Source organism: Triticum urartu, chromosome 4A (genome assembly GCF_056163025.1).
Source record: "Triticum urartu cultivar PI428250 chromosome 4A, HENAU_Tu73, whole genome shotgun sequence".
Lineage (NCBI taxonomy): Eukaryota > Viridiplantae > Streptophyta > Magnoliopsida > Poales > Poaceae > Triticum > Triticum urartu.
The window spans coordinates 35,386,103-35,398,764 of NC_141876.1; the positions used below are offsets into that span (position 1 = coordinate 35,386,103).

Genomic DNA, 12,662 nt, shown 5'->3' on the forward strand with positions numbered 1-12,662 from the left:
TGGACCAACACTCAGAGGAGCACTGGCCCGGGGGTTTAAAATAAAGATGACCCTTGAGTCTGCAGAACCCAAGGGAAAAAGGCTAGGTGGCAAATGGTAAAACCAAGGTTGGGCCTTGCTGGAGGAGTTTTAATCAAGGCGAACTGTCAAGGGGTTCCCATTATAACCCAGCCGTGTAAGGAACGCAAAATCAAGGAACATAACACCGGTATGACGGAAACTAGGGCGGCAAGAGTGGAACAAAACACCAGGCATAAGGCCGAGCCTTCCACCATTTACCAAATATATATGCATTAAAGTAGACAAGATATAATAGTGATATCCCAACAATAAACATGTTCCAACAAGGAACAAACTCCAATCTTCACCTGCAACTAGTAACGCTATAAGAGGGGCTGAGCAAAGCGGTAACATAGCCAAACAACGGTTTGCTAGGACAAGGTAGGTTAGAGGTTTGACATGGCAATATGGGAGGCATGATAAAGCATGTGGTAGGTATCGCGGCATAGGCATAGCAATAGAGCGAGCAACTAGCAAGCAAAGATAGAAGTGATTTTGAGGGTATGGTCATCTTGCCTGCAAAGTTCTCCGAGTTGACGTAAGCTTGATCCTCGTAAGCGTACTCAACGGATTCCTTGATCACGTACTCGTCTCCCGGCTCTACCCAAAGCAAGAACACAAGCAAAGGGAGACACAATCAACCACGGTGCAATGCGCAAGCAACATGATGCAAAACATGGCATGATATGCGGGATGTGATATGCAATGCATATGCATGCTTCGGAAAGGAAAGACTGAACCAGGCCTTAACTTGGAAAACCAAGAGTGCCGCTGGAAAGATGAGTTGATTTCGGTCGAAATCGATATAAAGATCACCGGAATCGGATGCACGGTTTGCAAATGGCAAGCAAAACAATAATGGCACCAATCTGCGATTAACAGCACGATGCCATCTAAATGCATCAAGAAAAATAAGCTACTGCTCTCTAACATAGTAACAAAGCACATGGCAGTGATCCACTCAAGATGCTTGACAAAAGATGAACACTGAGCTACGGCTAAATCACACAATAGCAGGTTCAAACAAGCATGACAAAAGTGCAAAAGATATCAGGTTCACAGACTTAGTGAAAATAACAACATGCCAGGATTTAATATCAGGAAGCAATGTTTAGAGCCAGATAACAACATGCTACAGGAACATATCGTGGCAAAGCAAGGCATGACATGAACCTACTCAAAGCATATAACAAAAGTCCCTTACTGACGACAAGCCAAAAGGGATCAGAAAATTCAATGGCACCCATGTAAACTTAGCAAGTTTCATTAACAGATTCAGACTTAGCAGAAAACTGGGCATGGCAAAAACAGAGTTACGTAGGCATGTTTGCGAGCTCGATGCACTCACCACAAGGCATTGTATGACAAACTAAGCATACACCCAGCAAGAAGACATGATCAATAAGCTAACCATGGCAAGAACACTCTCATAGCATGCATGAATAAACTACAACAACCTCGGCAAAATTGCTTAACACGTAAACAATCTGCCAGGAACATTTTATAGCAAAAGTAGAGCAAGGTTGAGTCATGCTAGGGTACCCCATAATTGAAAACAATGGCATGGATGGATAGAACATAACAATATCTCAAAATCATCCTTACTGAACATGCTCAAAAGAGGTATGGATCACTCTGTAGCAACAAGAATACATGACATAAAAATATCATCAGGGAAATGACTTAGAAGAATTCTAAGTCCCTGAAATCAGTAACATCACGAGAGCTACTTTGCATGGTTGTGCTAGTCACCACATTGATCACAAAAATACATGGAATACACCCCTGTAAAGATGGCATGGCATAACCCAAAACACATGTAGGGCTAAAGTTCATAGGAGGCACATATTAAACATGGCAAAAATGACAAATGTCCATAATCTGTTAAGAAACAGAAACTAACATTACATAGCACTCTTGCAACAGCATTTAGGGCGTCAAGATGAACTTAAATGAACATGGTGCAATGGAATGAAATGAAATGCACATCCAAACGAACAATTTGATATGCTACACACCCAAAACGGAGCTACGGATGCAAAGTTATGACATGATGAAGATGCCTAAAAATACTGAAAAACTGGGGACTTAGTGGAAATAATAGACCTCGAGGTAAAAGTCAATGGCACGGAAACCGAGGCTCGTCGGAGCTCTCGCCGGAGCTCGGGGAGAAAGCAGTGGGGCTCGCCAGAGATGGCAGATCCGGGCCAGATCTCGCCGGATCTGGCCAGACTCCAGCGCGGGGAGGCGGAGGAGGCCGCGATCGGGCGCGGTGGTGGCACAGGGCGTCGGTGGCGCGCGGCGCCGGCGAGGCGGACGGCGGCGAGCAGTGCGGCGGCGGGGCGGAGCCGGCGAAGGCGGCTGGGCGGCGTGTGGGCGGCGGGGAGCGGGCGGAGCGCGCCGGGCTTGGGGGGGCCCGACCCGGGCTCGGGCGGGTCGGCGGCGATGTGGGCACGGGCTGCCCACGTGGCAGCCCCTGGTTGGTCCGGGCGGCGGTGCGGATGTGTCCGGCGGCAGCGAGGGAAGGAGCTAGGGTCTGGACCCGAAAATGAAGGAGGGGGAGGCCTATTTATACGTAAAGGAGCTAGGAGACTCCAAATGGAGTGTAGTTTTCGGCCACACGATCGTGATCGAACGACCGAGAGGATGGAGGGGGTTTAGGTGGGTTTTGGGTCACTTTGGAGAGGTGTTGGGCTGCAACACACACGAGGCCTTTAGGGTTCCTCGGTTAACCGTTGGAGTATCAAACGGACTCCAAATGGCACGAAACTTGACAGGCGGTCTACCGGTGGTATGCCAAGGCCTCTTGGCAAGTCTCGGTCCAATCCGAGAACATTTAACACCCACACACAAAAAGAGACCAAAAGGGGACACCGGAGGACATAGGAGTGCCGGAATGCAAAACGGACAACGGGAAAATGCTCGGATGCATGAGACGAACACGTTTGCAAATGCGATGCACATGATGACATGATATGAGATGCTTGACAAGGACAAAAAACAAAACGAAGACAAAACCCAACAACGAGGAAATATCATAACTTAGTGCCGAAAATGGCAAGAGTTGAAATACAAATATGGCAAGTTACATACGGGGCGTTACATCGATAGGAAGATACAGAACGAAGCTCCTCCAATTTTCCCGAATCACCTTGATACTTTTGCGGACTAAACCAAATTTAATATAACTCCAGTGTTGCAAATCGTTCTGAACTCTTCGTAAGGTGGATGCAATACCATTCAAATCATCCTGAACATTGTTCCTCTTCCATGCACCCTTAACAATATATTCATAGTCCTCATGTGAACACCACATATTTTCATACCTGATGGGTTTAGATGCCCTTTTATAAGCACTTGGATTATGGCCTCTTTTAATTTCTATCACCAGAGCACAGTAGTCTGACATAGTGGTCTGCACATGCTGAACCCATGAATTTGGAAAAGCATCTACAAATTCAACATTGGCCAAGGCTCGGTCGAGACAGATCTTAACATTGTTCTTTCCGTGTTGCCGATTATCCCAAGTACATGGTACTCCAACATAACCAAGATTCAATGGAATCACAGTAGTTGACAGCCTCACGAAAACCATCCATTTGCCATTCCTCCCTTGCCCCAGAACCAAAATATTCAGAATTGGGAAAAGCACCTCATTGAAGTCCCCAACACATAACCAGGGGCTTTTGAACCGTCTCTTTAAATACTTCAGCAAGTACCAACTATCTTTTCGATGTTCGCGACGAGGCTCTCGATAGAATCTTGTAAGCCTGAATTCTTTCCATTCCGAGTTATCCAAAGAGATAAAACTCATCTATATGGGCTTTAGCAAAAGATTTCAAGCTCACACAAATTTCTTTCTTCGACCACAGTGCAATACGACCACTTCGCCCGTCAGACTTAACACATAGTCCATGGGGAAAACCCATCATGCTATTATTAGAGAGATTATTAGTAATCTGGGACAGAGAGATTCTTGCATTGCCCATACTCGTCGGAACTGTAATACTGCTAGTCATGCCTTGGCTAATTTTGATAGGTTGCAACGCCGAACTATGGTTTGGATTTGTTCTGATCCAGAGGAGGTCCTGAAACTTATTGAACGAGATTGTACTAATATGTGATTGTACTAATCAGTTATTTTTAGGGTTTTGAGGGCTCTACTAGACTTGCTCTAACATCGGCAAATTACTACTCTATGTTACTCCCTACTGTGAGCAGTCTTAGAGACTATAAAGTTGTACTCCACAGAAGATCCTCCCACCTGAACGCCGCAGTTCAAGCCCCCCACGCTTTCTCCCTCCCATCTTACCGTTTGGGGTCACCGACCTCCATCCAAGTGCCAACAAGACCAGTACAGTCCAGTAGTACACCCCGAGGGCACCCCCGTCATTGCGCCCCACACAGTGTGAGCGTGCCCTCTGCCACTGCCATCACAGTGGCCACGCCCCACTGTTTTAAATCCCCCTGCCGCTCTCCTCCGCCGCCCCCCTTCCCTCCCCTCCCCTCCCCTCCCAATTCCTCCCCCCAAACCCGCCCCGATTCACCGGCGAGCGCCCCCGCGACTCTCCCACCCCGCAGACCGGCCGGGCGGAGGAGGGCATGGCGTACATGTGCGCCGACAGCGGCAACCTCATGGCCATCGCGCAGCAGGTGATCCAGCAGCAGCAGCAGCACAACCAGCAGCAGCAGCGGCACCACCACCACCACCACCACCACCACCTCGCCCCGCCGCCCATGCCGATGCCGCCCGCCCCCGCGCCCCCGCACGCGCAGATCCCGGGCTCGCTGCCGTTCGGGGCCGCCGGGTCCGCGGCCTGGCCCCAGGGAGAGAACTTCTTCTCCGACGTCTTCGGGGCGTCCGCCGCGGATGCCGTTTTCTCCGACCTCGCCGCCGGCGCGGACTTCGACTCCGACGTGTGGATGGAGAGCCTCATAGGCGACGCCCCCGTGTTCCAGGACTCGGACCTCGACCGCCTCATCTTCACCACCCCGCCCCCGGCCGAGGCCGAGGCGGAGGCCGTCGCGCGGGACGAGAATGCGCCGGCCGCGCTCCCCCCGGTCGCCGCCACGGCGCAGGCGGCGTGTTCTTCCCCGGGCTCAGCCGACGCGTCCTGCTCCGCCCCCATCCTCCAGTCCCTCCTCGCCTGCTCCCGCGCCGCGGCGGCCAGCCCAGGCCTCGCCGCCGCGGAGCTCGCCAAGGTCCGCGCCGCGGCCACCGAGTCCGGGGACCCCGCGGAGCGCGTGGCCTTCTACTTCTCCGACGCGCTCGCTCGCCGCCTCGCCTGCGGCGGCGCGGCGCAACTCGATACGGCGTCCGACGCGCGGCTCGCCTCCGACGAGGTCACGCTCTGCTACAAGACGCTCAACGACGCCTGCCCCTACTCCAAGTTCGCGCACCTCACCGCCAACCAGGCCATCCTGGAGGCCACGGGCGCGGCGACCAAGATCCACATCGTCGACTTCGGCATCGTGCAGGGCATCCAGTGGGCGGCGCTCCTCCAGGCGCTGGCCACGCGCCCCGAGGGGAAGCCGTCTCGGATTCGCATCTCCGGCGTCCCCTCGCCGTACCTGGGGCCGCACCCCGCGGCGTCCCTGGCCGCCACCAGCGCGCGCCTCCGCGACTTCGCGCAGCTTCTCGGGGTGGACTTCGAGTTTGTCCCGTTGCTCCGGCCGGTGCACGAGCTCGACCGGTCCGACTTCTCGGTCGACCCCGACGAGGTCGTGGCCGTCAACTTCATGCTCCAGCTCTACCACCTGCTCGGCGACTCCGACGAGCCGGTGCGGCGACTCCTCCGCCTCGCCAAATCGCTCGGCCCGGCGGTGGTCACCCTCGGGGAGTACGAGGTGAGCCTCAACCGCGCCGGCTTCGTCGACCGATTCGCCAGCGCGCTCAGCTACTACCGGGCGGTGTTCGAGTCGCTGGACGTGGCGATGGCGCGGGACTCCGAGGACAGGGCGACGCTGGAGCGGAGCATGTTCGGGGAGCGCATCCGCAGGGCCGTCGGGCCGCCCGAGGGCGCCGACAGGACCGACAGGATGGCCGGCAGCGCCGAGTGGCAGGCGCTCATGGAGTGGTGCGGCTTCCAGCCCGTCCGCCTCAGCAACTACGCCGAGAGCCAGGCCGAGCTCCTGCTCTGGGACTACGATGCCAAGTACAAGTATTCGCTCGTCCAGCTGCCGCCGGCGTTCCTCTCGCTCGCGTGGGAGAAGCGGCCTCTGCTCACCGTCTCCGCCTGGCGGTGACCCCTTCCTTCCGAAATTAATTAATGGTTAGCAGCAGATCGTTCTCCCTGAAGCTTTTGTAATTTGTACTCCTAGTTTCATCCCTCCCTTGAAAAAAAAGCTCTGTTTATTTATTTAGGATTTCGAATTATTATTACATGGTAATGGCTAGGAGGAGGAAATTTAGTTGAACTACTAGCTTGTCAGATGCCTGTTTTGCAGCATGTTATTATAGCTGGGGTTAAGTAGTAGACCAAATGTAGTGCTAATTGTATATGGATTTAGAGCATGCTATGTAGTAGGCCTTTAGGGGGAGATTTATCATCGCTCATACTATGATTTTTGGATTATGGTAATTGATGTTGTTATTTATGCTGCACATGAAATTGAAAATTGCTACTCCTATGTGTTGCTGGTAATATTGCTGTCAAGATGTGGATGATAGTTCCTCCATCTACATTTCCAAGTTAAGTCTCTGCAGCTTCTGAACCCCCCTTTCCATGTTCTGTTATGAAACGCTAGTGTAAAAAATGCTCTTATATAATGGGACGGAGAGAGTAGTCCTCAATTTGAAGTTGCCGTTTTATCTTTTATCTGAGTAGGTAGCCAGGCTGAATTTGTTCTTCCATGAGCTAATTTTGGGTTTTGCCGTCAATCCCCAGTGATCTCCATTCTAGTCGTGCATAACCATTGTACTTGCACATTTCCTTAGCAGCAAATCAATCAAGGCAAATGTGGTATTGTCAGTTATGTCTTGAAAAGTATTCTCTCATCGTATACTGTATATATTACTCTGGTATGTCTCATTTGCAACTCCTTTACTGTATGTATACTCTGTATATATAGCAAGTCAAGCCTCCTTTGCAGCTTCTGAACTCTTCTTTCCATGTTCTGTTATGAAGCTCTATAAGTAGTTCTCAGTTTGAAGTTGTCGTTTTATCTGAGTAGGTAGCCAGGCTGAATTTGTCCTTGCGTGAGCTAATTCGGGGTTTTGTCGTCAAACCCTGGTGATCTCCATCGTAGTCGTGCATTTCCATTGTAGCCAATCAATCAAGGTGACCTCTGTATTTTTCATTAGTTGTTTTCTTACAATGTATTGACTTGACTGTAACTTGTCAAGCTGTACACTGTATACTGTATTTAGCACTGCAATTGGAGGTTTGCAAATGTGCAATTCAGTAGCTGCACATTTCCTTCGTAGCGAATCAATCAAAGCAAACATAGCGTTGTCAGTTATGTCTCAGAAAGTATTATGTATATTACTGTATATGTATAACAAATGTTTCCATTCAACTGTTTGCTTTGATAAATTATGTCTTGGAACTATTTTCTCCCTGGACTTGTATCTGAATAAACATGCTCTAACTTTAGATGACTTTTTTTTAGAGAGCTTTAGATAACTTTCATTCTTGGCAAAGCACATTTTTTCCCACTCAACAGCTTATTTTGATGCGCTCCATAGTGTGAACTGATGTTACTCTAGCACTCTGTTACATTTCTTTGTTGATGATGCAAGCTGTCACATCTTATTACAAGGCGTTAGAAAATTTATCTTGACCTAGAAGGTAGCATCTTTTTTTAACACCTGCTTTGCCTCTTCTTCCGGAGCTTTTAACTTGTTCTTATCTTTGACCGGCTTTTGCCTTTTGGCCATCTGAACTCTCGAGATTGCACACGCCCACACCTGCTGTTGTTTTCAGGTTCTTTCGGTTTCTTGAACTACTGCAGTTGCCTGGTTGGCCTTTTGACCAACCAAATTGCTAATGGTCAAGATTTACAGCTAGCGTTGCCCTGTCCCGACTCTCTCAAGCAAGGAATTCTAAATATAGCATGGCCAATAAACAGTTGCAGAATTCTAAATATGGCATGGCCAATAACAGTTACAGTACCCATTTTTCAGTGTCCTGGTGATTTACCTGCTCTAAAACTAAAATTCATGTTTTGGGCAGATTGGCTCATCTGATTTCCAAAAAGGAACTGCAGAAGTGCACTGCAACTTGAGAGTCTTTTTCTAGGGTGAGTGCTGGGTGTGGCCACGATCTTGACTCTGGGTTGCGCATGTACCCACCCTCTATGGATCTCGCGGCCACTTGGAGTTGTCGCAGCAAGGCGTCCAAAATGGCCTGCACTCCGATTTGATTTGCGTGGAGAACTCCAACAAGAGTGGCCGGCCGACTAGTCGGCCAACTGCGGCTGTTATCATCATCATCAACATCTCCTTGACCGGCCGGCTTGACGTTGCCGCTGATTCGAGTGGATCCGTGCGGGCAGTGGTGCTGGTCTCCTGGTGCTCCCCACTGGGAGTGTACATCTACGTCGGAAAGCTGAGAGCCACTACGTTTGTGTTCGTGTCTCCAGTGGCAGTACTGGATAAGATAGTGGTAAAGAGCGGTAGACGCATCGTGCAATGCTGGCTGTCTCGGTCTGGCTTTAGCGGGACCTCAAAGTTCCAAAGGGCCCGGAGGAGAACGATCGTGCCTATGTTATGAATCGTTATCCATGGCTCCAGTCAACTATAGTATGGCGCAGCAAATGCAGCACTGAGGCTGAATGGCTCATGTAGCCTCAGTGCTGCATTTGCCTAACACTGAGCGGACGAATTGTGGATTTGTCATGACAGATACACAGTGTCAAACACCGGACTTGGCAAATTCGACCCTTCAAACACTTGCGAACGCGCCGGCAGTGATCGATCATGCCTCAAAAAATGCATTCCACATCCGGATACCTCAAGTCCATATTATTACATGCAACTTAGCGATCTTTGAGTGGAGCTTTGTCCGGTTCCGCTCCCCACCCGCCCGGCTTCGCCGTGGCCATGTCAGGCGGCTGGCTGCGCCCCTCAGAGTGTTGGTCCAGTTGCCGGCAAGGTAGGGCAATGCATGGGACATGAGCCGGCTCACAGGACTCAAGGCGCTGCCGTTTCCCATGCCCTGCTCTTCCTCGTCGAAGCCCGGAACCCGTTGGGTGCCCGTGGATGTCAGCTCGATGGCGGTTTCGTCCGGGGACGAGCCACCGACGTCCACCACGATGCAGTTGCGGCGTCCGGACCGATGCGCCATACGGGGTGCCGGAGAATGCGACCCCGCCTCGTTGACATCCACCGCCACGAGGGCTGCTGCCGCCTCCTGCTCCCTGTGCCTTGCACGGCGGGCACGCCCTGTCATGGCCTCGTCGGACAAGGCCCATGATGTGTCCCGATGCTCGCCGCGCCAACGGAGGGGTTGCGCGTCCACCAGCGTGTTCGGACGGCAGACAGACCGGACGGCCTCCGGCGAGGCAGCTACGGCTGCGTAGCACCGAATCCATGCACTATTTGAGCGGACACAATGGATTCCCGACGGATGGAGTCCGAGCGCAGCCGTGCAAGGGCCTCCTCTCGGGCGTGGCGGAGCGCAAGCCGAAGGCCGTCTCCTCTTTGAGGCTGCGTGAGATGAGCTCGGGGTCGACGGATCTGAAGGTGAAGGACTTGGATCCGCTGCCCGCCATGCCGGAGACGAGCTTGGGTGGCAGAGGGGAGTGGAGGGGAGAGGAGTCAAGTGACTATGGTTTGGTCCAGCGAGCGGATGTGGAGTAATTTATGTGGTGTCGGGCGAGCCAGCGTGGACCGGGCCCGACGTGGCAGGCGTGCCCATGCGTCACATATCCTCCCCATATTTAGGCTGGATATGAGGGATGTCGGTCAGTCCGGACATTTGAGAGCCGTTTGAGAGGACTGTTCGGGTCAAAGAAAACGTGACCAGACAGACTGGCGGCCCGGCCGGGCGTATGAGACGGGTTTGAGGCGCTCAGCTGTAGATGCTCTTAGAACATCTCCAAGGGAAGGCCCCAAATGTGCCCCCCCCCCCTCCTCCCCAAAATCCCCCCATTTTTCCGAACTATCCGTAAATCCCTAAAGTCAGCCCATATTGGGGAGGGTATTGGGATGTCCGGACATTCTATCAAGTAGGATCTGGTGCACTTTGGATCAATTTCTCTCCTTTCTCTATCTCTTTACATCCCCACCAATTATATGCATGTGTCCAGACAATTTTGAATACATTGAAGACACTGTTGTGTACCGGACAAATGAGGGAAAGGAGCGGACATGTCCTAAGACAAAAGAGGGAGGGGGGGGGGGGGGGGGGGGGTGTGTGCATATTTGAGTTTTGCTCTTGCCCCTTCCCATTAGATTTGCTCTTCACGCGTACACAGCTGCTAATAGAAATATGTTTCATTGAGTAACATGCATTATATGTTTTACGTTTTAGATCTATAAACATGATTCTCTAATTTATCATTCGAAACACCATGAAAAAGAGTTGGAATTCTTGACAATATTTACACGAGAAGCATCTTTTCTTTATAAAAAGGATATCGTTCGCAGCTGCAATGACTGATGCACGCAACTGCTTCACGAGACGTGCATATCATGAACAAAAAGTGGTTGGAAACAAGCGTATGAGGTTGTACTGTACTTGATACATATTTTTTTAGCTCAATTTACACGAGATAGATAGCATAGCGGGTAAGATTTCACTTACTACTCATGAATGAGAAGCATTTTAAGCATATGTCTACAATTTTCAATGGGATATCACACACTTTCTCGTTCTCTCCCCGTGTGTTCGCGCCCGCGTGTTTTTGTGTGTGTGTGTGTGAGAGAGAGAGAGAGAGAGAGAGAGAGATGGGTACAATTTTGGGAGGTCAAGTAGAAGAGCTTCTTCAAAGTCGGATGCAACTGATCATCAATGTATAAATTGATCAAGACGGTTGTACAATGAAGAAGATGACATATATGTATTTTAATGTATGTTGCTTGTTGTTTAGATCGGACACATCAATATCTCCAAGCTCTAGCGACACCACTAAACTTGCCAAGACTAGGAGGAAGCTAGACGAGAAATTTTTACAAATCTACAAATGCAAGTGAAATAACACGGTGTGTTTTTACTACAGTTTTATCCCTTAAACCAAGGCAATCCTAACACTTTGTCGCTACACTCCCTTTGATAGAAACATCATATGGATTTGTCCCTTGAAGCACCACCCAGGCCCATCATACTTTCCCATTGCCCCTCATGCTAATCAACTGAGATTTGTCTATGCGTCACAAACATTTTTCTTATACATAGAGAAAGTTGTCAAGAGCGCGAGGAAGCTAGACAAGAAATTGTTACAAACTGACAAATGCAAGGGAATACCATGGTATTATTGCTACTATTTCACCCCTTAAACAAAGATACTCTTAAAATATTTTCGCTATACTTCTCGTAGTAGGTCATTTGGCTCGACACCTAAGTTCCATATACTTTCTCAACCCTCTCGCTCTAACCAAGTTTGTGCCTATGTTTCATAATAGTCTTCTTATCTGTAGAGCAAGATCGACCCCATATATGATCTCATCGAAAAAAGATCAAATTTATGATGATATTACTTGTGACCAAAGATGTCAACGGCACACACTTTATATAGGGGTGGAAAGTTTTTGAGAAGAGGCAAGCACAATTGGATTAGTGACAATGAGGTTGCCTCAAGAAATATGTACTCATCAAGGGTAAAAGATGGTTGGAAACAAATGGACGGGGTTGTACTTGATATATTAAATTATTTATGTCAATTTGCATGTGCTATATAAAGAAGTACACATGCATCTATCGGGGAGGCATTTTAAATAAATTTAACCTATGTTCCAGTTGTTGCATGTGCATACCCTCAGAGAGAGAGAGAGAGAGAGAGCACATAGAGAGTGAGAGAAGGTACACGATATAGAGGAGACGTGACAGATCATGTCTGTTAGATCTTCACGACTATAACTAAACATACCATGACCATTCGATCGCCATAATTGTACGCAAACATATCATAACCACTCATCTCCATAATTCTGCACAGATCACAACAGTTAGATAATCATATTTTTTTCTAAGGCTCCACTTGGAACACACAAATTCAAAATACGGGAATATGAAAAAAATGTACATGGACAGGAAAAGAATCCATGTGAAAAACAACAAACACCAAAAAATGCCAAAAGCCTGTTTGGTATGTAAGAAAGACAATCCCATGTACCTAAATAGCCGATTCCCACTAACTTCAAATCTCTCAACATGCACAACATGCCATCATGCATGAGAGAACACCTGTATGCACTATGCATGCGACTCGTATTCAATACCCATTAACTACAATTCTCTAAATATGATGCCACCATGCAAGGAAAGCACCCATATCAACATGCACTATGCATGCTATTCGCATCAAAATATTACACAACTATGGAATAATCAATTATAATAAACTTTATGCATTTTAGTTTCAATTCATATGTTGTTAGTCTAAATACTAATGTTCATGCATCCAATTCTCATTGAAATAATCACAACCAATCCCCGTAG

General features: G+C 49.2%; 1 protein-coding gene across 1 annotated transcript; it reads left to right on the forward strand.

Moving 5' to 3' along the window:
• Nucleotides 1-4,548: 4,548 nt before the first annotated feature.
• Nucleotides 4,549-6,704, forward strand: LOC125550461 (GRAS family transcription factor). The gene has a single exon (XM_048713460.2). The coding sequence runs from the start codon at nucleotides 4,663-4,665 to the stop codon at nucleotides 6,304-6,306; it is 1,644 nt and encodes a 547-aa protein (XP_048569417.2). The 5' UTR covers nucleotides 4,549-4,662; the 3' UTR covers nucleotides 6,307-6,704.
• The last annotated feature ends 5,958 nt before the right edge of the window (nucleotides 6,705-12,662 follow it).